This window comes from Lepisosteus oculatus, chromosome 2 (assembly GCF_040954835.1).
Source record: "Lepisosteus oculatus isolate fLepOcu1 chromosome 2, fLepOcu1.hap2, whole genome shotgun sequence".
Taxonomy (NCBI): Eukaryota; Metazoa; Chordata; class Actinopteri; order Semionotiformes; family Lepisosteidae; genus Lepisosteus; species Lepisosteus oculatus.
In genome coordinates this window covers 56,388,336-56,412,051 of record NC_090697.1, presented here as the reverse complement: position 1 = coordinate 56,412,051, position 23,716 = coordinate 56,388,336, and the positions used below count along the sequence as shown (strand labels likewise).

At 37.1% G+C, this 23,716-nt stretch overlaps 1 protein-coding gene across 4 annotated transcripts in view; it reads right to left on the bottom strand.

Moving 5' to 3' along the window:
* Window positions 1-16,877: 16,877 nt before the first annotated feature.
* runx2a (RUNX family transcription factor 2a) overlaps window positions 16,878-23,716 on the bottom strand; it is a 99,246-nt gene continuing 92,407 nt past the window's right edge. For 2 of the 4 annotated variants that reach the window (XM_015345862.2, XM_015345882.2), the window contains one exon: window positions 16,878-22,116. In XM_015345862.2, coding sequence (XP_015201348.1) covers window positions 21,620-22,116 — 497 coding nt within the window. In that variant the 3' untranslated portion in view covers window positions 16,878-21,619. The remainder of the gene's footprint in view (window positions 22,117-23,716) is intronic. The other 2 variants (XM_006625668.3, XM_015345891.2) reach the window with 1 other exon arrangement.

Genomic DNA, 23,716 nt, shown 5'->3' with positions numbered 1-23,716 from the left:
TTAGGGCAGGAGGCTGGGTGGGAGAGGCTAGGTGCAGTTGTTCAGCAGAGGAATGGATTGCTTGGGGGGGGAAGAGACAGACACGGATATATCAGGACAAGACAAGACAGAAGATGCGACAGGCAGAGGCGCGGGCGGCCTCGGGGTCCTCACGTTGGGATGAGTGGCGGCGGCGCGGGTGATGTCATCAGAGAGCGCCGGGGGAAGCTGGGGAGTTGATGTTTCCTTGTGTAGACTGCGGTTAAGTACGGGGAAAACGAAGCTTTTTTTTTTTGGAAGCGTTTCTTTTAAAATGGACGCCATGTTTTCGAAGTATCCTCTGGAGGCTTGCTACGGTCCGGTTGGAAATCGCGAGAGATGATCCAAGAGAAGGGGGAGCCGATGTGCATGAAGCGCGGCGGCAGGGACATCCTCAAGAGAAGCGGGGGTTATTTGGAGATTTTGCCGTGGAGGAACGGGAAGGCTGGGTTTGTAATGAGAGAGGGACTGCGACGGCGGAACGCAGTCTTCGACGAGGAGTTGGATCTTGTGAGGACTGGCTGGGAGATGAGCGGCGCTGATGTTGCACGGCGGCTGAAGGAGGCGATGAGACGGAGGTGAGGGGAGCTGTGGGGGGTGGACTGGACGAAAAGGGGAGGAGAGTCTCCTGCGCTGCAGAAAAGGTCTTCATCGGAGCGGCGGATTTGTAGATCCATGAGAAGGGAGCACGGATTCGAGCTAGGCAAAAACAAACCATGCAGAAAACGAACGAGGAAGAGGAGAGGGTGACGTTTGATATTTATGGAGACCGGTTGCTTACGTCGGGATTAGTGAGAATTGCAGCAGCTGTGTTGAATAAGCGCGGCTGCCTTCATTCCTCCCGAACTTTCATTAAAAACTCCATTTAAATGAATGTCACATTATTTCATTCATTTTCAACAACTGCTTAGGCCAGTACAGGGTCTCATGGAAGTTGGAGCCTAACCTGATAGACAGTTGGCACAAGACCAATCCCGTCCATCACAGAGCATGTACGGTACTGTACACACACAAACATATCCACTCACACCCATGGAGGTGTCGTGTAAAATTAACCAATTAACCTAGACAGCATGACTTCGGAGAGATTTTAGCACTTGGAGAAATCCCACTCATCCATTCAAGCTCCACCAGGCCTCAGGAGATTAGACAACAGCACTAACTTCCACGGGACCACTCAAAATGCCAGATATTGATGTTAAAGAATGGCAAAAATGAAAAGACCAATAATAATTTTGCATTTTAATACAATGAAAGAAAAAATATGAATCTACTAATACAGGAAAAGATGCAATTGTGAACATACAGAGGGTAATTTACAGTAAATAATCATCTAATTCTTGTCTTGGGGGGCCTGTGTGTCTGTGGCTTTTCATTCAACTCAGCCCTTAACAAATTAAATGATCTGGTTACTGGCTTAACTGGACCAATTTAGTATATTCTCCCAGCTCTTCATTGTGCTGCTGCTTCAATGAGACCTTGAAAGTTCACAGACACACAAGCTATCCAGGACCATGATTGAACACCTTGGGTGTAAATGGATAACACAAGCTGACAGAAGTCTGGACAATATCAGGTGTTTGACTCTATGTCTTGCATGACAATATGAGATTTTAGTTATTTCCTCAATACAGAGATCTGTGTAACACTTCAGTCACTCGCAATTTAAAAGAAAAGTAAAAGATTAAGAAAATGTATTTTGTATTATCTTTCGAAGAAAAGTGAATATTGCTTGACTATCCAATAACATGAAAGTAGGGAGTAGTCTTTTATGCTAAAGCTGTAAAACCTAATTTTATCAGATAAGATCTACTGTAAGAATCAAAGTAATAAATGGAAAGGTACACTTGGATTTTGCCATCTATATGGTATATCATTCTCTCTAAATAAATATGAACAAGTGAAAACCCATCTGTACACCAGTATACTCATATAAAGATAACTTTGGTATGAGTTATTAGAAAAAGAAAAAAGGAAATGCAGTGCATAGGAAAATTATGCAATTCAATAAAAGGCACAAGGAAAATCTATGAAAACTCTCTTAAATTCTTAGGAAGATCTCTGCTCTGAAGACAGGATACATATGTGAAAGTTCATAACCAGAGAATTAATTTTAAGGCCTTCAAGAACATCATCATTAAGCTTTTAAAAACAAATGTTTAAAAGGGGAGCTCTTTTACTCTCAGTTCCCTCTAACTTACTCATTCAGCACTTGAATGACCGGTATGAATCAGCAGTTAAAATGTGGGTTGACAGTTCGTTCTTTACTCCCACTGACCTTCTCATTACAGAAGTATCGTAAATTCATTTTCCAAATACGTCACCTGGTTTTGATCTCCGGTATGCTTGTAGAAGTTTCTTTTGCTTTTGTGTCCTGAGAAAGAGATCAGGTTCCGCAAATTGTCTCTGCAGGTGTAACCTGCATCTATCAAACCATGGATGACTCACTCCTTTTTGTGGTGATTATCTTCTCTGTGGGTTAAAATCACTTTATTCTGATAAAATCTGAAAACCACCAACTGTTCTAATTTTATTTCTCTGTCAGTGGCCAGCACACCCTCCTCCCATCCAGTTTGTAATGCACATCTAAACCAACAGAACTGCGTTCTTCTAGTAGTGCATGATATTCAAGTCTGTAAGATAACAAATCCCTTCATACAACAGGAAAACAATTGGTTCTGTTCTTGAACCTCTCACAGGTTATTTCATATGTAACAATTCAACCAGTCTCAGGACTGGTTTCGAGGCCTAAAAAGGAAAGTACTAAAAGGTAATAATCAACACTGAATTATGAAATTAGGTTTATGAAAGGGATTTAAAATATTTTTCATATATCTGACACATGGGCTTTATAAAAATGTAGTTTAATAAGTTTGTGGCTATCTACTGTTTACAGTTTAAAAAAATGCATTAACATAACTATTTCAGGTTTATTAAGTTCATGTTTTACAACTCTTAAGCCATACTTTACAAAAGTAAGTTCAACAAGTTATGTGTTGTTAGAGACTTCTTTCGATCGTGACCTTTTTTTATGAACTCGCCATTATGCAAATACATCTATTTTCGGACGTCCCTTTTAACAAGTTGCAAACTAAAGATAGCTTGAGTAACTATGTGTCACTTCCCACTTCAGTCTAAAACTGGACAATAATAAACTGATGGATGGGGGAGGTGACACATATTCAGAAATGTCTTACATACAAAAATAAAAATGTGCATTTTTGCAAATTCCAAAAACCTTATCATATCATTTACAGATGTATATGTACGTACACACAGATACTGTCATTTGTGTGGCTGCAAAAACTTAATTCATGCAACCCAGTGTTACGGACAGGGTCTGCAGTCCGTGTCAGGTTTTGTAGTAGGCTCTATGTAATGCGATAAGAGCTGGTAGAAATAGGAGGCGTGGTATGGGTAAACACGCAGGGGTTTAATGGTGCACAAAATAACAGTGACAGTCCATGAGACAGTGAGCGGGGGAGACAAAGAATGGCATCCAAATCTGAGAAGGTCCAAAGGAGGGTCAGGGCACACTCCAAGAGTCCATTAGCAAAAGATCCATCCTGAGACTTGACAAGGTTAAAATCCCTGGGAATGGGGAAAACACGAACAGCCAACCAACGTGGAGATCCTCGGATAACGGGGAGAGGTCCTCCAGACTCTGGGCTCAGAACACGGGAGGTGTCGGGGATGAGGCCTATGCCCTCAGGAGACAGACGTAGGGTATCCTGGTGCTATGCAGGCCTCGCAACATCCGTACCCTAGTGTTGAGCCCTGAGCCCTGGAGGAGCTAAGAATAAATATAAGAAGACAACAAGGCACACCTGGAACACATATAAACAATCACAGGGAACTACTGACAGGAGTAAAATGGAGCGACCTCTAGGGGAGGGATGTCAACCGTAACACCCAGTAGGCAGGTTTATGGGTCATTCTGTACAGAAGTCATCCCTCAGCTAACCCTTCCAATCTGATGATCGTTTTGTTGGATTATGGCATACAGTTAGAGATACATCTGAGATGATCTAAGGTGCTTCTTTTCAGTGTAATAATACAGTACCATAGTAGCACTGCTGGTGTCTAGTAATGGTGGATAATAATAACAATAATTCCTTATTGAAACTCCACTCAAAGCACCACAGTTAGTGGGGACTCCCCTCCACCACCACCACCAATGTTTACCATGGCATTGGTGCAGCACAACACTCACCACATATCACCTATCAGTGGGGAAAAGAAGAGAGTAATGAAACCAATTCATTCATTCATATTAAGAGGCCATGACTGCTAAAGGCTAGGGGGAAATTTGTCCAGGACACTGGGGTTAACACCCCTTCTCTTTTCAAAAAACACCCTGGGATTTTTAATGACCACAGAGAATCAGAATTTTATCTCTATTGGGGCATTAGGACCCACACAGACCACAGAGTAAGCACCCCCTACTAGTCCCAATAACACCTCTTCCATTAGCAGCCTTAAGTTTTCCACGGGGTCTCCCATGGGTGAGTTGCAGGGTGGACTCTCACTGCAATGGCAACTTCATTCTGCCAAAGACTTTCCAACAGCATGTCTCCCATCATTCACAAAGACATGACATTGCTGCACTGTGATTAGAACCAGTAAAACTTGTTGCCTTATACTGTATATACATATGCCAACATAATCTTTACATGTGCAATACAAATAAATGCATACTTTGCTGCATAATTTGATACCACAAATGAGTGAAAATTGTAACATTTTCTGAAGACATATTAAGTCTGACTTAATATCACAGTCAAATAGGTTATTTAGTTAGATATGGATGATTGATGACACATACCTGTACTGTGGGTATGATGTGTTCCAGTATTTAGAGTATATAGACACTAAGTAGTTCAGGTGGGTAGCTGCGTCAGCATGCGTAGGCTGTAAAGGAACAAATAATAGGTTTATTCCATGCTGAAAAAAAGAAGAGAGAAAACAATGTTTCGGCCGTGGAGCCTTCTTCAGGTGTGTGTTTTATCTTTGCAAACAAGTACTGCCAAGGAAACAATGACAGAATTACAGCAAAAGGACAGCTGTGTGGTGCAGTAGTTAAGGTCCTGCATTTACAGTATAACCTTAAGGTTGTTGGTTGAAATTCCAACACACCTGAAGAAGGCTCCACGGCTGAAATGTTGTGTTTTCTTTCTTCTTTTTTTCAGCATGGAATAAACCTATTACTTGTTCCTATATAGACAATAATACACACACAATAAATGTAGTGTTGTATACTGATTGAGGGGTTTTTACTGTATATGAGTGGAGATATAGTATATGAGTATATATGAGTGGTATATACTGTAGTATGACACAAGTAAGAATGCTTTCATCTGTCTTGGATTTCACTTTCTTGTGAAACTGTATCATGTTCTCTCACAGTGGAGGAGAATTGGGCTCTTATACCTGGCGTGAACATTTTGCATTGGTTAGCAGGCAACCTGTCTTAACATACAGTATAGTGCCTACTTTGATTATAACACATACATATAAAGAGAGGGTGGCACAGTGGTTAGCATTGCTTCTAACTTATAGGAGTGAGCCTAGCCAATACCTGGGAGGTTGCTGCTTCTGTTAGTGGGACCAGTAGGGGGTGCTCACCCTACTGTCTGTGTGGGTCCTAATGCCCCAGTATAGTGAAGGGACACTTCACTGTAAAAAGGCACCATCCTTTGGGTGAGATGTAAAATCAAGGTCCCGACTCTCTATGGTCAATAAGGTTCTGTATTTATAACTTTAAGGTTGTAGGTTGAAATTCCAAGAAAGACACTGCTGTTGTCTGTGAGCAAGGTAATATAAGAAACAATTAGAACATAAACTGTTCCACTTGTACAATGTTGTGTGGTACACTGTAAATGGATACAAATATAAGATGTTTTAATATATCACGAGCCAAATAACTACATGTGTCCATATAACATGAAAGAGGAATATGATAAGATACGTTTGTATTATTTATGGAACAACTCCCAGGCACTTGCATTTACCAGAAGATTATTTTCAAATCTTGGTGGTGAATAACCTAATTTTTGACTGAAGATCAAATTCAACTTTATTATTATTTCAAGTCCTTGACTATATCTTATTTCTTTAGATCATACAGCACAAAGAGAACAGTGAACATCACTTGAAATTAGTGATAGTGCCAGCTGCAGTAAATGAATAAAGAAGCCACAATATTCTGGTTTAAATTCATCATTCAGCCACAAAGTTCTGAATCTGTGGCTAAGCTGGAATTGGAGAGCAAGATGTGCTGGCTCCTATTCAATGGTTATTATACAAAGCAAGAGCCACCTCAAGTTTTGAGAGGGACCTCCATTCCTGCCTCTGCCCAGGTTGGTTGTAATGGACAAAACAAAAGTAAGAATTGGGTGAGATTTTGAGCTCCATTCTAATGTGGCTCATGTTAAAAAAATTAATGATTAACCTCAACTATACTGAAAAGAAATCAACTTCCCAGGTCCGCCAATGTATGGAAGTACTTGGGGGGACTGTCAGCTTGATCTGAGCCTGTATTACATGAGGTCTCCCATATTCCTTTGAGGTCAGGCCTTTTCAGACCACAGCTCAGCTTCCTGCCAACATGCTGTAAGTGTTTAGTGACTGCAGAGCTGCTGCCTGCACTCTCCTCAGAGCTTCACACTTCATTTGTCCAGATCCCTCCGAGCAGCAGCAAATATTTCACCAGGAATGGCTGCTGGGACTCGGCAATAAATCAGGAACTGGAGCCCTCACCGAAAACACTCAGTCTACCGGGGAGCACCAAGGGCTCTGTTTTCAAATCGGAGTCGGCGGCAAATGAGCGGCTATATTTTTCTATCCCAAATCTGTAAAGGGAGTCTGAAGATTGTCCTTGGCTGTGTGCCAGGAGTGGATGGTACAATACAGAATGCAGCCAGTTGTGAAACACTTGAAAAGGGCTTAAGTATGAAAAATGGCCATCTCGAAGAGTTTTCAGTGAAACCCTAGACCGTTCTCATATTTCTGAAATGATTCTGGAAATGATGCGTAAATCAGCTTTCCTAAAAGAAACAGTGAAAGGTGAACGAAAAATATACAGGCTTCTTGTTAGGTAGTGCATGAAAGCCTGGTCCCCGGCTTATTATAGATGCGTTAAAGAGCTAGCTGGGGTCAGGTAAACAGTTTGGTTTGGACCTGGTTGTATTAAGGTGCTGCTAGGATTGATGGCCATGCACGACTTACACTCCCTGTGGTATGTTTATTTATGCTTTACAGATGGAGTTATGAGGAACTTGTTGACAAGATTGTCAGGCTTTTTGAGTCTAGAGACTGGATTCTGTTTCAAAGAAGGTCTTGTTACCTGAGTTACCTTTCATGTTCTACCCAGTATAAGGCATATGAGCCAACCAGTTCTAAGCACAAATAATAAAGACAGCTCTACAGCAAGGGGTAATATTGGTTTGTCCATTTGTAAAGATTTTCTGTAATCAGCTTCTTTTCAAGATTCTTCATAAAGCATATTTATATAGCAAATGAGAGATACGACAGGGAGAATAAGATCATCCTCTGGCAAAAACAACTTTCATTTGAAAACTAATATTGAAAAGCCTAATCTATTAATCTAAAAATACCAGGAACGTGATGAGCTTATGTACAGCAAGTGTTTACAGGAGATGACAAGAACTGAGAATGTTCTAGCTAAATTTACATACACAATGATGAGAAACATTGCAGTTTAATTCAGCTGTATACTATTTTAAGTTGTAATACATTCAGTTAGCTTATAAACCATTGTCTGTCAGTGCCTGAGTTTTAATCAATGAAGACACATTTATAAATGTTGTTATTTTACTTAATGAGGTGATTGAATACATTTTTGAAAACAAAAAGGTGTCTCTCCAAACCAGTACATTGAATTATGAAAAAAGTATTGTAACGCTTACGGCCGACAGGCACTGTGTAAGAGCTGGCGTACCAGAGCAGGTGATGTCACCGCCCTTCCCTGTGATAGCAGGACTACAGCTAGTGGGCTGTAGAGAGATCTCTCTTTAGCTCACGGGGCTGGGTCACTGCAGAGAGATGTGAGAGTCCCGGGTTCGAGCCCCCGACAGTGGGGGGCCGACCTAATGCGGCAAGGGCGCCTGAGCCCCCGTTGCGTTACAGTATTATTGTATGCTTAAGTTATCATATGTTATATTCCTTGTCTAACTTATAATAAGGTCAGTATTGTACAGATACATTTCATCAACTGTAATGCTTCAGCCATGTATCATATACTGTATTCTGTGAGCTCTCTGAAATAGTGTTGTTTTGGGACCATTACCTGTCCATTAACAAACCGCCTCAGGTGTCTTCATTCTGAGGTTTGTCAGAGAAATGGAACAAAAACTCAAATTTTTTAGTTTTTTTAAAAATGTGATTTTTCCAAAATCAACAAGTAATTTGCTATTGAAGATTGTTACACCAATTGAATATTGTTAATAATTAAATCAGAAGGAGATTAAGAACTAACATTTATAAAATATTTCATTAAGAATATCATAGTAAGAAATTTTTTTAGAGAAAAGTAGCAAAGTTCTTGCAATCTGATTTCAGGACTAAAAATCCTTGGCCATTGTTTTGTCTCAGAGTTTAATTCATTTACATATCATTTTACAATTCAAAACAGAGAAATATTCCAGAGCAACAGAAGTTTCCAGTTTTACAACATTTCCGGTCCAGTATCCCTGGTTTATAAGTAATGTTCATAGCAGCAAAGAAGAGTTAGTCTGGAGACATACAGTACTTCTTGTATCACTCAAACATTTTGCTTTCTTTTTACTCTTAACCAAATAATCATACAGTATGTTTGAATAAACCAATTAATATATTTAAGAGAAAAAAAATAAAGGGCAAGAGAAAGTATGTATCGTTAGCTTAACAAAAAATAATCACATGTATTGTACCACAACTGCTTCAACTGCTGAAAAAAAATGAAATAAAACTAAATTAAATAAAAAGTAAAAGTCCAGACAAAGACAAGGTTTGTTCTATAATCCTATAATGGGATGAGACCAAAGGAAAGGTTCCATTTGAGAGAAGGCTTTGTAGTCTATCTCCTTCCAAATAACCTTCTGGCTAATTGATTAATCCCATCCTACTGCTTCCTGATATACTGTAAGTCAGGGCGTCAGCTTCAACAGCATGTCTGAGTAGCACGTTTTGGACTTGATCACAAATGAAAATGATAGGAAGTGCTGTGTAGAGATGGAGGCGCCATTTCACTAATAGCACATCTGTCCAGGAATTCTCCACCAGGCCTTTCCTCATATTGATGTTTGCCTTTGTAAAAGGCAGTTTTCTTTTGGATGTGGAACTTAAAGAAATATATTGCAAGGTCTCTCAGGAAGGGGCTGTGCTTTGGTAATGGGTTTAAGATGTAGAGTAGCTTACTTGTTGTTGTGTAATGAATGAACACTTTCTTAAAAAAGTAATTGTTTTCCGGTGCTCATCGTATCTGATGTATTACATAAAACACTTCCATACTTCCCCTGTTTTTTATTAAAGTGGAAGTGACTTCATGCTGAACCTTTATGTTGCTTTCCTATTGTGAAACAATACAAAGGTACAAAAACAGTGCTTCTGTTATTTACAGCATGAGAAAGTACTGAAAATTACAACAAATAAACCAAAAGCCTATACTCATTTTTGAGCGACTTGCTAACTTTTTTTGTTTCCACATGTTACACTTCAGGCAGCTAAGCTGGCTTCCACAGTAAGGTCTCTCTTTGAGGCTCTTCTAAAAACCAAGAGTCTCTCTGAGAATTACAGTAACACAAACCTCTTCCAAAATAAAATCTCACAGGTTTACTGGTTCCTGGTCAGTTGCTTTATTTTCCCACTGCTGAGATCACATAACAGAAGATCTGCCCTCTGCCTCTAGACAGCAGATCAAACCAATCTTGGAAGGCTCTGCTTCTTTTTTCAATTGGTCAGATGACTGAGCACTCTGGGTTAAAGTCCTTTTACAATACCTATAATTCACTGATAGGAATCGTTTTGGGCTGCTTGCACTTTAATATAGTGCAGGTCGATTTGAGCAAGCTAAAGGAAATACACTTGTGTGTTTTAGAAGGAAATGTTGGCTTAAAAAATATGCTAAAAGTAACAGGAAAATGAGTAAATGAGTAAAATTAAAATATCTTAAAAATAATTCTTTTATCTGCTTTTATCAGCCAACTCATCCCCACTCTCTTTATTTTCACATTTTCAACAAATAAGCGTAAAATCATGGCTTTCTCCAGCCTCTCCCAGAAACACATCAGATAGAAAATGTCTATGGACAGGTCTTGATTCTTTATGATGTCTTGAAATAATGTAAAACAGGCAGCAGCTCCTTGATTGGGGTGTGCAGTGAACACTATTAGTGAAGGAAAAAAATGTCAGTAGCACAAAATAGCTCTATTGAGTGGTTTCCTGCCCGGAATGATCCAAACCAAACGTTGATCCAAGCTGAACTTTTGGATGTTTACATTCCTCATTGATATTGCTGTAATAAGGCTTTGGTTCAAATCCGAGTGACCAGGTTGCAATACGCCAGTGGACTGTAGCATTAATAAGCCTGCTTTTTCCTACAAATCAGCTTTCATTAATCATTACCTGACATCTAAAGAAAGCCTTATACATTTTTCAGGCTTACTATGGAAAAACATTTTTTCATGTACTTGTGCAGAGGAAATCTCCAAAAAACAGACATGTGGCACACGTAATTGAGTTAAGCCCACACAGTGAATGAAAAGAGATACATTTATGCTGCACATTATTTCGCTGAAGGGCAGCACAGTTGTGCATTTGTTATCATTTCTATCTTGCAGCACTGGGGCCATGGGTTCAATTCCTGGGTGCTGTCTGCATGGAATTTGATTGTTCTCCCTGTGTTTGTGTGGGTTTCCTCTGGGTGCCCTAGTCCAGAGAAATACTTGTGTTTTAATTAGCTTTTGGGAAATTTGGCCCTGGTGTGAGTGTGAGCATGTTTGTATCTATGTGTGCCCTGTGATGGACTGCCATCCCATTAACGGTGTATCCTGCCTTGCTTCCATTGTTTGCTGGGATAGGCTCTGTCTCACCCAGAACCCTTTTCCATGAAAGTTGGATAAACTGGTTAGCAAATATATGGATAGATGGATTATTCCATTGAAGAGGGCAATCTAGCAAACACATAACATCAACAAAATCTCATCAACCAGAATTTGCCAGAAGAAGCATATTTTATCAAACAGTCTATTTGGAATGATCTCCTTTTATAAAATTCTTATGTTAAGCCAGTGCATAGCTCATGCTGGCTGCTTCAGGTATTAACTTTTTGTCTATCTTTAACAGTACAGTAATATCTATATTTTCAATTTTTCCTTTAACAAGTAAATGAACACTGTGACTGTTTTAACTCTCTAGTTTCTCCAAAGCATAACTTAATCTATCAAGAGGACAACTTTATTTGTTTCTTATTTATAAACATAGAGAAATAAATTATATTCATGTGTGTATGTATCTATTGTGATTTAGTAGAGTTTTACAGTACTTATTCAGCAAGTGCTTTATAAATCCTGTACAGAAATATAATACCACTCTGGCAAACTATTCAGTCACACTTTGACAAAACTGTCCTTGTCAGACCTGTGTGTTCACTGCAATGATGATGGTATTAAAAATAAAAACTACAAAACTGAAATTTAGATTTTATGAAGGGCCCCAAAATCTTATATTAAAAAGGTACAGTAAAAAAGAAGTGTGATCCACAGAGGTAAAATTTATTCTAACTTTTGGTCTCATTGTCTGTTTATATTTTGGGAGTATTGCTAAGGATAAAAATCATCTTGGCTTCTCACTTTTCTCTCCCCTGCCTTCTGTTAAGTGTTATAAGAGCGTAAAGGCACATACCTGCAGGATCAGAGACAACTTCTTCCTGCAAACTGTCCGATTATTGAATTCTACTTCTACCACTGATTCACACTGCTTGTGCTGAGTATATGTACGGTGTGTGGTATTTAACTTGCTGTGGGTGTGTGTTTAAGCTGGTGTTTCCTTAATATCTTTGCATTGGAGCAATGATTTTAAGATATTTGTGCATATGATAAATAAACTGAACTCTGAACTCTATATTTTGTGCAATTCCTGCTGTGCCATCTTTAGGTAGCATAAAAGGTATCACAATGTTTTTCTTTTCAAATACAAGGATGCAGAGATACAGAAAAGAGATTCCACTCATACTTCAACAGTGATTCTCTGTTACAGTGCCCTTTCTTATTATGTTTAGAATAAAGGTAGGAAAACTTATGTATTGTGTTTTTCTACCTTGTGCCTAGCTGATCCTAGCGCATTTACAGTAATACAAACTACCACAACAGTGAGGTAGAATCTGTGGAGCTTTAGAGGTGCTGCAGACCAGCTAGCTGAGTCACCTGACTAGATTTATCACTGGATTTGTTTGCTTGCCTGTTCATACTATACAGCCTTGGAGTGCTGGAAGTCTAGAGAGAAGGTGGCTTGAATCCTAAAGTGGGATGAGCTGCACATGTGGCACTCCTTATAAGAGAAAGAAGGCCCTTAACGTCATACTTTAGTCCTCAGAGAAACGTGTTATCTCTTTGCAGTCAAGCTTTGCTGATGTGCCAAGCAAGAGCTCAATTAGGGAGTGTCTCATAAAGTCTAGGCCTTTCACCATAACATTCTAGGCCTCTTCTATAATTACATATCATTACACTTGAGTGCTAACTGTTCTGCCCAGTGACTTTAATTATCTTTTATTCATTTTTATTTACCTTGGCTACATTGCAATAAACACTGACACAAATGTACAAAGAAAAAAAATGGAATAGAAGAAGCTAATTAATACAATAGATGCCCAGGCACGCCCTGCAGGCCTGTGGGGATTTCTGGTTTAATGTAATCTGAAATCTCTGGGTACAAGATCAGGTTCAACACTATTGATGAATCACCCAATCTATAACTACATTTCTGATAAGAAAAACCTCGCACCTTCCTTCCCATACACAAGGAGAAAAAAATCACTGTACCCAATTGAGTTGTGAAAACATCCTATCATCTTAGCATCCAGAATATGGTCTGGGAATTTATTTCATGCATAGATAATTCCCTGTATAAAAACTTCTTTCCTTTACCAGTTGAAAATCAAGGTGTAAAATGTTATGGCCATTGCTTAAATTAGTTAAGAAAGCCAAACGAGGTAAATGTTAATTAAACTGAATAGATTTAAATTCAGGTTTTGGCATTGAGTCACTTTAGAGTATAAGTGTCCTTTCATAAATACAAGCCACTGTACATTTGTTGTTTTGAATTCTCCTAAGAACATTGGAATATTGGAATGACTTTAGACCAGATTCCAATCTGTAATACTGTACCTAAGAGTAAAAAGTGGTACAAATTCACTATGTGTTTCATAATTGTATAAAGCATTGACTTTCAAAACTCAACTCATGTTAATATCTGTGTCAATGCAATTTAATATAACCCATTTGTGATCTGTATCAGAAATCTGGCTGCGAGAGTTAGCCTGGGGCAGCTGCATGAGCTGTAATTCCAAACCAAGGCATCAAGCTTCTACGCGCAGATCCCTGGGCACTATGAAATACCATTACCAGCAGTATCACTTAGTTCACTCATACCAGCATCAGGATGAAAACTGTCATTGTGCTACATAAAATTTGACTAGACTCCTAGGAATGCACCAAGAAAGAATTTATTTTGGAGGGTTCAATTTGCAACATTCAAAGAGCAGAAATATCAAAGATTAATTTGTACATTTTGTTTTATTTGTGCTTAGGAATTAAAACTGTTAATATATATTTGAATAATGAAGACTAATTTCTAGGTAATAGAATTGACTGTGTTGACATGTATTTTATTGACCCAGGGCCCAGCACCATGATGTAATTATAAATATAAAATAGGAAGTAAAGTATTCAGCCGCCTTGAGTACTGAGGCAATGAGATTTGTATTTTCTTCCCTTGCTTGTGTTGTTTTCCTTTGGGTGCTCCAGTTTCCCCCTCAAAACAAATACTCTTGGTTAATTGGCTTCTGGTAAAATTGGCCCTAGGTGTGAGTTTGTGTGTTTGTGCGCATACAGGATGTTTCCCACTCTATTCCCATTGCTTGCTGGAATAGGCCCTGGTTCCATTATTATTATTGAGATAAATAATTAATATTATACAATTGAGATGTTTTAAACTTATAAAGTACCTCACACTTACTGGACAGATTCTTGTTTATTTTCTTTTTGTACTTCTTTCTTTTATTTATTTCAAGGACACCTTTGTCTAAGGCAAGAGGTAAATACAATCACCTTAATACAAAAGTGAAAATGAGATATTCAGTTACTGTATAATAGGAGTAGTAGGATGTATAAAAAATAAATTGTTTTAGTAGTTTTAGTAGACAGATTCAAATAATAATAAACCTGATTCAAACATTCAAAATCTTCAGAAGCAAAAGTGGAACAAGAACCAGAGGAAACAAGTGGAAATTACAGTTTAAAGCTGAAAACGAAAACACTTTTTACACAAAAGCTTGTGAGAGTCTGGAAGAAGCTATTCTGCCATGTTGCTGAATTTGATAACCTGGCTTCTTTCAGGAAACACCTGGATTATGTTTTAGAATCATGCAGCTATGACAAAACCAAATGGGTCCAAATAATACCAGAAAACAAGAAACTAACATGATAGATCCAATGTTTTTTTTTAGTTTTAAGGTTTAAAATATTTTATATAATAAGTGCAGGCCACAGTAACTGAGACTAAAATATCATTTTACTTTTAATTGTTTGGCGCCAGATTTAGTCTCGAGGGCCTTTCTAATTCTATGATGGTTATTCTTTCACATATGGAATTATGTTGTTAGTCATTTTCATGAATTTAAATTCTTGCTTTAAGTATCTACTGTAGCTACAGTATCTAGAAACAAGAGACAAGGCCTAATATCAGTAAAGACAAGACTGAATGTAAAGATGGAAAAGTACACTTCAGTGATATTAAAAATAACAATGACTTGCAAAAAAAACAATAGGTTTTTGAACTAGGTATTAATAGTAGCATTATTTAACTTTTTCCTTGATTTGATCACCTGACATGTTCTTCTGTTTGATTAGAGTGTATATAAAAAGAAAACTCAGTACGTGGCACCTTCTGTGTTCTGATTACATTATGTCTATATTGAATACGCACAGCATTTAGTGCCCAGAGTTTGATGAAAGATCATTTTTGAATGTCATGAATGTAAAAATGATTATGGTATTTTATATGGATTGGCCCAAAACATAAAAAAAGACAGCACATAAAAGAGAAGGTAGATACAGACAGCTACTTTGGCATGTGTCAAACCACCAGCTAAAAAAACTGTTGCAAAGGTTTGACTTGAACTTAATATTGAGTGATTTAGAAGAACATCACAGATTATTGCATTGCATTGCATTGCATTGCATTATTGCCAGCAGCTATATCACTCTGCAACTCACAACTCACAACTGGCAACCCACTGAAGCTCAGCAGTGTGAGCCTGGTCAGTACCTGGATGGGAGACTCCTGGGAAGAGGTGTTAGTGGGGCCAGCAGGGGGTGCTCACCCTGCAGTCCATGTGGGTCCTAATGCCCCTGTATAGTGACGGGGACACTATACTGTAAACAGGCGCTGTCCTTCAGATGAGATGTAAAACCAAGGTCCTGACTCTCTCTGGTCATTAAAAATCCCAGGGAGTTTCTCAAAAAGAGTAGGGGTGTAACCCTGGTGTCCTGGCCAAATTTCCCATTGGCTCTTACCAATCATGGCCTCCTAATAATCCCCATCTATGAATTGGCTTCATTACTCTGCTCTCCTTCCCCACTGATAGCTGACGTGTGGTGAGCATTCTGGCGCACTAAGGCTGCCGTTGCATCATCCAGGTGGATGCTGCACATTGGTGGTGGTGGAGGGGAGTCCCCATTACCTGTAAAGTGCTTTGAGTGGAGTGTCCAGAAAAGCGCTATATAAGTGTTAGCAATTATTATTAACTCAGCACTCAAACCAGACATTGCTCATATATGAATATATCATGGAAAATTTTGACTAATTCTGTGTTTGAAACTAGAAGGAGATACCAAACATTTGAACATTAATCAGAAAGGGCAGTTCTGAAATAAGCCAACCATTGATAACAATCTGTTTTAAAGTCCTTCTTCAATAGAGTATCAACATGCTTTGACATTACATCATACTTATGATCCCTTATATCAGTCCTAGTGATCCACTGCATTATGAATATGCTGAAATATTTCAAACTTATCAATGAACTCATTATATGGCATATTCTTTAAATTTCCTTAAAAATCTTTCTTTTTTAAGTGCATTGAAATATTTTCATTGGCCTACAATATGTTGTTATATTTGCAATAATGTACTTTTAATTCTGAAGATAAAGACAAAATTCCAGGTATTACTGTATATACTATACCAAAGGCTTATAACACAATGAACAAAAAAGAAACTAAAAGTAGATCTATTTTTTTACAAACACTGATTTTATTATATAATTCACATTTCTTAGGAAGCACCTGTTCGGTAGATATTAATAACATGGGCTGCTTAAATAGCAGTCTTTTTCAGCCCAAAATAGAAAAGATATTTTTGAATCCATATGGCCCATTACAATTTCCTATAAAGGAACCATACAATTTTATATTCAGACATCATTATCGTAAAACTTTAGTAGCTGTTTGAAATAAATATTAGCTAATGAAGTTATTAAAGTAGGATATAAAACACTTAATCTGAGGAAGTAATGCTTACAACAGCAGGAATTCACAACGAAATGAAAAAAAGGCACTTACACACTCACTGAAGCCGTTGCATCTTAACAAAAAAAGCAACTTTTATTCTCAAAAACAAACATGTTACAATCATGAGAAAATACCAGACAATCTCACTAGCTGTTATTAGTCCCTTATGATGTGGAAAAAAAAACTTGTTCACAATCAATGGAGTCTGTAGAAAAAACATAAAACACTGCATCTGTACAGTATGTGCTTGGAAAGCAAATGATTGACAACAATAAAAAAGCTTATTTTTATACATGCTACAAAATACGTACTCTTTATTTTTTGCAGTTGTATGCCAGAAGGTTAAGCATTATTAAAGAACAAGCCCAAACAGGAAAAATGTAATTAAAAGTATTATGTAAAAGTATGTTTGCTGAGTAATACGTACGTGCATATATATAAATTTGAATACAGTATAACAATGAAAAGTTAGAGTTGCTGTTATTAGTTTACAGTTTTGTAAACATTTTGTAAACAATGCTCAGCCCTTCTCACAGCCAAAAGAAACATTAAATGGTGAAATCTGAGATGGTTGTAAAAACGCAGAGGTGAGTTCAAGGTTTCATAGAGCCCAGAATAAATACTCTACTGTGTTCGAAGGGTCTTTCTGGATGTAAACACTTAGGCAGTCTTACTGTGTCAGGGATAAATAAGTGTCCTGTTTATGCAAGACTAGCTGGTTTCTTTTGTGCTTGATTATGACTCTCATTTTTATATTGGTATTGAATCAGCATAGAGAAAGTATGCCTGAGGACATATTTTCTTACTCTTCAGAAATATTTACTGACAGTATAAAATAAATGAACCTTTTGCCAAAAACTGAATGCCTCCCTGAAGCTTTTACTGAAACATTATTAATTATCTGACCCATTCATCAGTTGAATTGAAAAACTCTGGGGCATTGTGTGAATGGATGTTGGGAGACCAGTAGGTAGCACTCTTAATTACTGGCTACAAAACAAACCATTTCCATAGTATGATCATAAGAAGCATTGCACAGTAGGTTTCCATCTTTCTATGGACATTTAGTATAACATTTTTCGGAGTGACAGAAAAAACACTCAATGCTATACTTGTTATTGATTAGATTATTAATATGATTATTCTGGGCAGATTCTAACCAACTCTTTTGGTGATTCCCATTGTCAGGCTATTTTTAAATATGTTCTGCTAAAGGAAAGGCATGAACGCAATAAAATCAAGGGTTGTGTTTTAAAGCACAATGAGACCCTTAAAAGCTGTGAATGGTTCTATATAAATTTAAAATGAATTGGTTGGTTTCTTAGGGATATCATAGACATGTCATAGAGGTCCTGCTTAAGGTAGCTCTTGACTCATAAGTATTGCTAATAATGACATTAGCTGATAATTATCAGTTACCAAAACCTTGAATCACAATAGTTTGCAGTATGATGTGTTATTTTTCATCTGAGCCACTTGTTCCAAAAATTAATCAGGCTGTTGATTAAAACACAAAAACAGAACTGAAGTGCTTCACTGTACAAACATACAAAAGAATTCTTACATTGGTTTCCCAGGTTGCTGCCTGCAGCCTTATTAAATTACATTATACAGAACTTTTAAAAAATTACTTTTTATATGTATACAAAAACATATTAATATCTTCAAAAGCCCTTCTCAGCAACAATAATTAAAAAAAAATAATGATTACAAATATAGTACCTTTTTTTCTTAAATAGGTAACAGTTCACCTTGGCAGTATTCTTTTCATTAGACGTGTAACCAGACACTTGGTTTTAAGTGCTGATGAAAATGAATACCAAAAATCATGAATGGTACACTTCTACCTATCACATCAAATAAATAAATTTAAAATACATTATGAAATAGCAATTACTCGTGTAAAATAGGCCAGGCCACGATGCAATGCTGAAATGGAACATAACTGTCATCCAATATGATTATTTTTTGGTATGACAAAGCAAAACGCTTCTTAAAATGGCTTGGGGTGGTTGTGGAAATTTTGCAATAAATAATACATTATATATTTAACATTTTTTAAATTTTATACACACTTATGGATTGCCATCAAAACCAGACCCAAAGCATTTTCAATAAAATTATAAATGTACCCGTTATTCAGAATTAAAGCCAATAGGTAAACAAGTTTAGGTCTCAATAAACTGTGATAAGGTCAGTGGGTAAAAGAACTGAAGAAAAACAGGCCAGCACACAATTCATAAACACAATAGACTGTATCTGGATTCCATTGCTTGTAAACCTACGTAAATCATCAAGTGAATTTCAATGCCTGTAGTTTTAACAGTTGGTGTTTTTGTGCACTAAGTCAAAGTTGTATTAGGTAGCTAATATGATTAGCGAGGTAATATGAATACCCAAAATGGATTACAACTGCTGTTCTTATCTCACATCCCAAAACGGAAGGGTGTTCATTCAGAAACATATACTGTATGACTGTATTACTGGTCAGCCCTAGCTATATCACACTGACGTGCCCCAGGAAGAGTGGACTAGCTGTCTGTGGCCTGTAACTTTAATATACTACATATAAAGTTGCAAGGCAGTTCCATCTTCTCTAGGGTTATGACTGGATGAAGAGCCAACTAATATTCATATCCATAATTCACTGCATGTTCTTCTCTTATTTTCCACCCTAACCTGGAATGATGCTCCTTCTAATAGCTACACTGTAGTTTGCCTAATTTAATTTATGTATAGAATTATTTGTGAGTTATCATCAAACCTTTCTGTAATTTGATTAGTTTTCCATACATACAATTGAATGTAAATGAATCAAAATTGGATATTGGTATAAGCATAATGATAGTATAAGCATAATCATGGTTCAGCTACAATACAAAATTTGGAATGCATAACTGATAATAGAGACAGAATAATTAAAAATCAAGTGCAGCTCACAGAGAAAAAAATTATACCCAAGATCTTGTTTAATGGGCAATGTAAACATTCATTACTGGATGTCATGAATATACTGTATAATACTTGTAAGATCTAAAATAAATTGAGGGGATATCAAAATATAGGCCAATTTGGTAAGGGTTAGGTAGAAGTTTCTTTGAGGTCCCAGTTAACATTGACAAATGCAGGGCTTTGAGGACCATCCGATAGGTCCATAGAAACAAGCACAAAAAAGAAAACATTTTTTTTACTATAAAAGGGTCACAGCATTTACACAAGTAGTGAAGCTTTTCTTTCAGCACAGCCTGTGATTCTGACTTTCAGAATTGATCATGCTTACAATTATGCTCTCATGCATAATTATCACGGTTATTTAATCATTATCAGTGTATAATTAAAATGTTTAAACTGAAGATGTATTTACATCTGATTATATTCTCACCTGTATGGTTGCATTTACCCTTGTAGTTAGTTTTAATTTTTTTAATTCAATTTGCTATTTTTTATTCCCACCAGAGTGGGAACTGCCAATTGTTTCATGTCTTGGCTCATAGCTAGTGACATGACGCTGACACTTGATATTTTGAAGATAACCTGCACTTAGGTTACTGCCTTTACCAGTTACCAGTAAAAAAAATCTGCAGACTCCCTAAGCTTCACACGGTAAACATGTCTACACTGCCTGGTTGTACAGTCAGAGAAAGGGTTAAGGCCACAGTGATACTCTACTAGAATTCTTAAGTACAAATTCAAATGTTTCTCTCATAGAAATAATATGCATAATCATGATTCAAAGTCAATGTTTTTGGTTTAGAGATTAGACAGTTAGGACCAGGGATGAAACGTTATCACAGTACAATTTGTGAGACCTGTTTCAGTGCTACTGTAAATTTAGCCTCCCTTTCTGTTATTTTACAGCAATCCAGATTTTAACCATATGACTGGAGAGACAAAATTAAATGTTTACTCAGATATCTCCAGGCTTTTATTTTAGAAATTTTACCTTGAAGTACTGGCCTTCTTTCCTAATTCTTTCTACTAACACTTAATTAAAAAATACACATTGGACAGAAAAAATGATTAATTTCTTTGGGTTCTCAAATATATTTTTACATTACCTTAAAAATAAGTTTTTAAATTAAAGACGCTTCAAAATATTATTCAAACTTCCAAATCTTAATTACCAAATACATACTATGGCATCTGTAAAACATAGCCTCTCTTTCAGCTTTTTTACAATTTAAATTAAGAGACAAAGAACACACACACAAGGGAAATGTAAAACTGGTACCATTAAAAGTAACTGAATTTCTGTTAAATATATATAAAAAAGCAAAGACTGGCATTCAGTGCTAAATTTGCAGCATCAAAATTTAGTTAGTATAAAAAAAACAAAATGCTCAACTAAACAGCCTTGAAAAAAAACTTAACACAATCTATATACCGGTACTGTACAAAACCAATGCAAAGCATAAGGAAGCTCTTTTTTCATGACCTATTTAAATCAGTAATGTCCACTGTTTTGACACAGATTTTGCAGTGGAATGACAAAAATATTTGGATAATGTCTTATTCTTCCAAAAATTGTTATCCTCTTCACTTCACTCTTCATCCTTATTGCTTTGAGAACGCTGAGAAATCTAGTACCATTTTGGATAAATATTAAAAGGTCTGTGTACCATGTTTATTCCACTTTTAGGTTCAATTAGAAATGCAAAAAATCCTTCCTGAATAAAGGATGTGATATTCCTGTGACGATTTGTGCTTTATAACCATAGATTTAAATTAAGACACTCATATTAACTGCTCTTGATTGGAGTCTTACTGTTTTTCTAAAAAGGCCCCGTGTTGATTCTTTAAAAAGTCCTGGTGTTTCAATATGGCCGCCACACTGACTCGTCCATTCTTCCGCTTGAGTTTAGCACAGTGGGTGAGCTGCTGTGACTTCCATCAGCATCAACCCCATCATTTTGGTTTGGAAGGTTGGGGTTGATTAGAGAGCTGCCAGTGGAAGCACTAGTGCAAGGTGGGAGCATCCTGGAAGGTGAGCGATCTCCCCCTGGCACCATGGAGAATTGGTAGGACCCAGAGGATGCTCCATAGTAGAGATAGGGTGTGCTGCTGGTCTGGAAGGGTCCACTTTGGTTCTGGGTAGAGCCAGGGTAAGGCGGCGGCAGGTAGGTGTGGTAGTGGGTGGTTGTGGACATGCCCAGTGACATGCCTGACGTGACTGGTGTGGGCGTGTAGGTGAATGTGGCGGGGTAGTGCATTCTGGGACTGGAAAATCGGCTCTCGGTGAGGGAGGAGAGGCCAGCGAACTGGCGCTCAAACTGTCGAGGGTCTGAAAATGGGCTCAGATCTGAAGCACCTGCTGGGAGCAAATGGAATAAAAATCAGTGCAGTTCAATAGGTGTTACTCTATACAAGAAAAAGTACTGGAGTACGCTGTTAGACTCTTCAATTTTTTAAATAATAAGGTGATGGGAGAAATTGAGGACTTCTTCAAAAGAATGTTTTGGGTGTCAAAATCATTATTCTTTACACAGAAACATACATAACTTATTGGTATTCTTTATAAAATGTAACTATTGTCTAAACCATGAAGAACTTGAAAAATTTAAATCGTCTAAATTTTGGAATGTAACATTTAGAGAAAGTGATGCTGAAGCATACTGTACAGTATGTTTAACAAAAATGGCATTTTCACTTGGTCTGTTGCTGTATAACCCCAGACACATTATTTCTACACAAGCATCTAATTAATTTCTTAATACTTTGTGGAGCATTTCCAGTTTAAATATAAGTAGGGGTTTAAGTTAATTCCTTATGTGGACTTAAGTTAATTCTTTATGTGTCTAGAAGGGAGAATTTGAGCTACAGGTGATGAAAATCCATTTAGCCGAGTCATGTTCATCATGCCGTGACTACCAGTTTGATTTCTATTATAGTCTCCCTGCATCATTCTCCCAGATTGATGAGGGATCTATAACTAATATTAATTGATGACAGAATATGGCAGATTATTCCTTCTTATTGAAAATACTATTCATAAAAAATGACATCCCACTTTTCCATGAAGAAGCATTATGAAAGTAGTCATTTAAAGTTGCAAATCCATATAATTCATGTGCATACAGTAGGAACCATAGCCTAAAATGAAAACTGATATGGAACTACTAAAGAGTACAGTTTTAAAACCTGCTACAATAGGTGACCATTATTGAAGTAACGACCTAAATTGCACTTTGGGTACAAAACCAATTGCAAATAAAGATAAATACTCTTCACAGATACAGTATATACCCTTTTCACTATATTTTCAAAGCCTTGTTGACAAACCACTCTTCTTTTAGAAGATATTATTTGTCATATGAGCGACTGAACGAAGCACAAACAGCAGCACTGAATCTTACAAGATGTGTCACAGAAAGTTGCAAAACAGGTTAGAAAACACATATGAAAGGCCTTTTGATCTTTATTAGAGTAATCCGGTAAGGTGTTATAATACTGCAGGCACTGATTCTGAATGAAAAAAGACTTTAAGAAACATCAAAAGAATATAAAAGCAAGCACAAACATATAATACTATGGCGCAGGATGGTATGCTGGACTTTAGCTAAGAAGAGAACCCAAGTTTAAAAGAAGAAGATAACCCCTGTCTTTGAATGCAGAGACACTTGTTACGATGATGAACATGTAAATAAAGATTCTTTTAAAAGTAAGGAAAAATGAAAATAATCCAGTTTGTACCAGTTTCATTCTTCTTCCTCATCAACTTTGCATTTCCATTTTAATTGTAAGCTCAAAATACTACTTTTCAAAAGTACTGTTTAAGATATAAAATTACAATATTTGCAGCAATATCATTCAAGTTCTCAACTCCCATATCTGGAAGGACTTAAGAATCAATATTGAGTTGATTAAGTTTCTTTTTTTTAAGTGGCTCTTTGAAACCAGATATGTAACAGGAC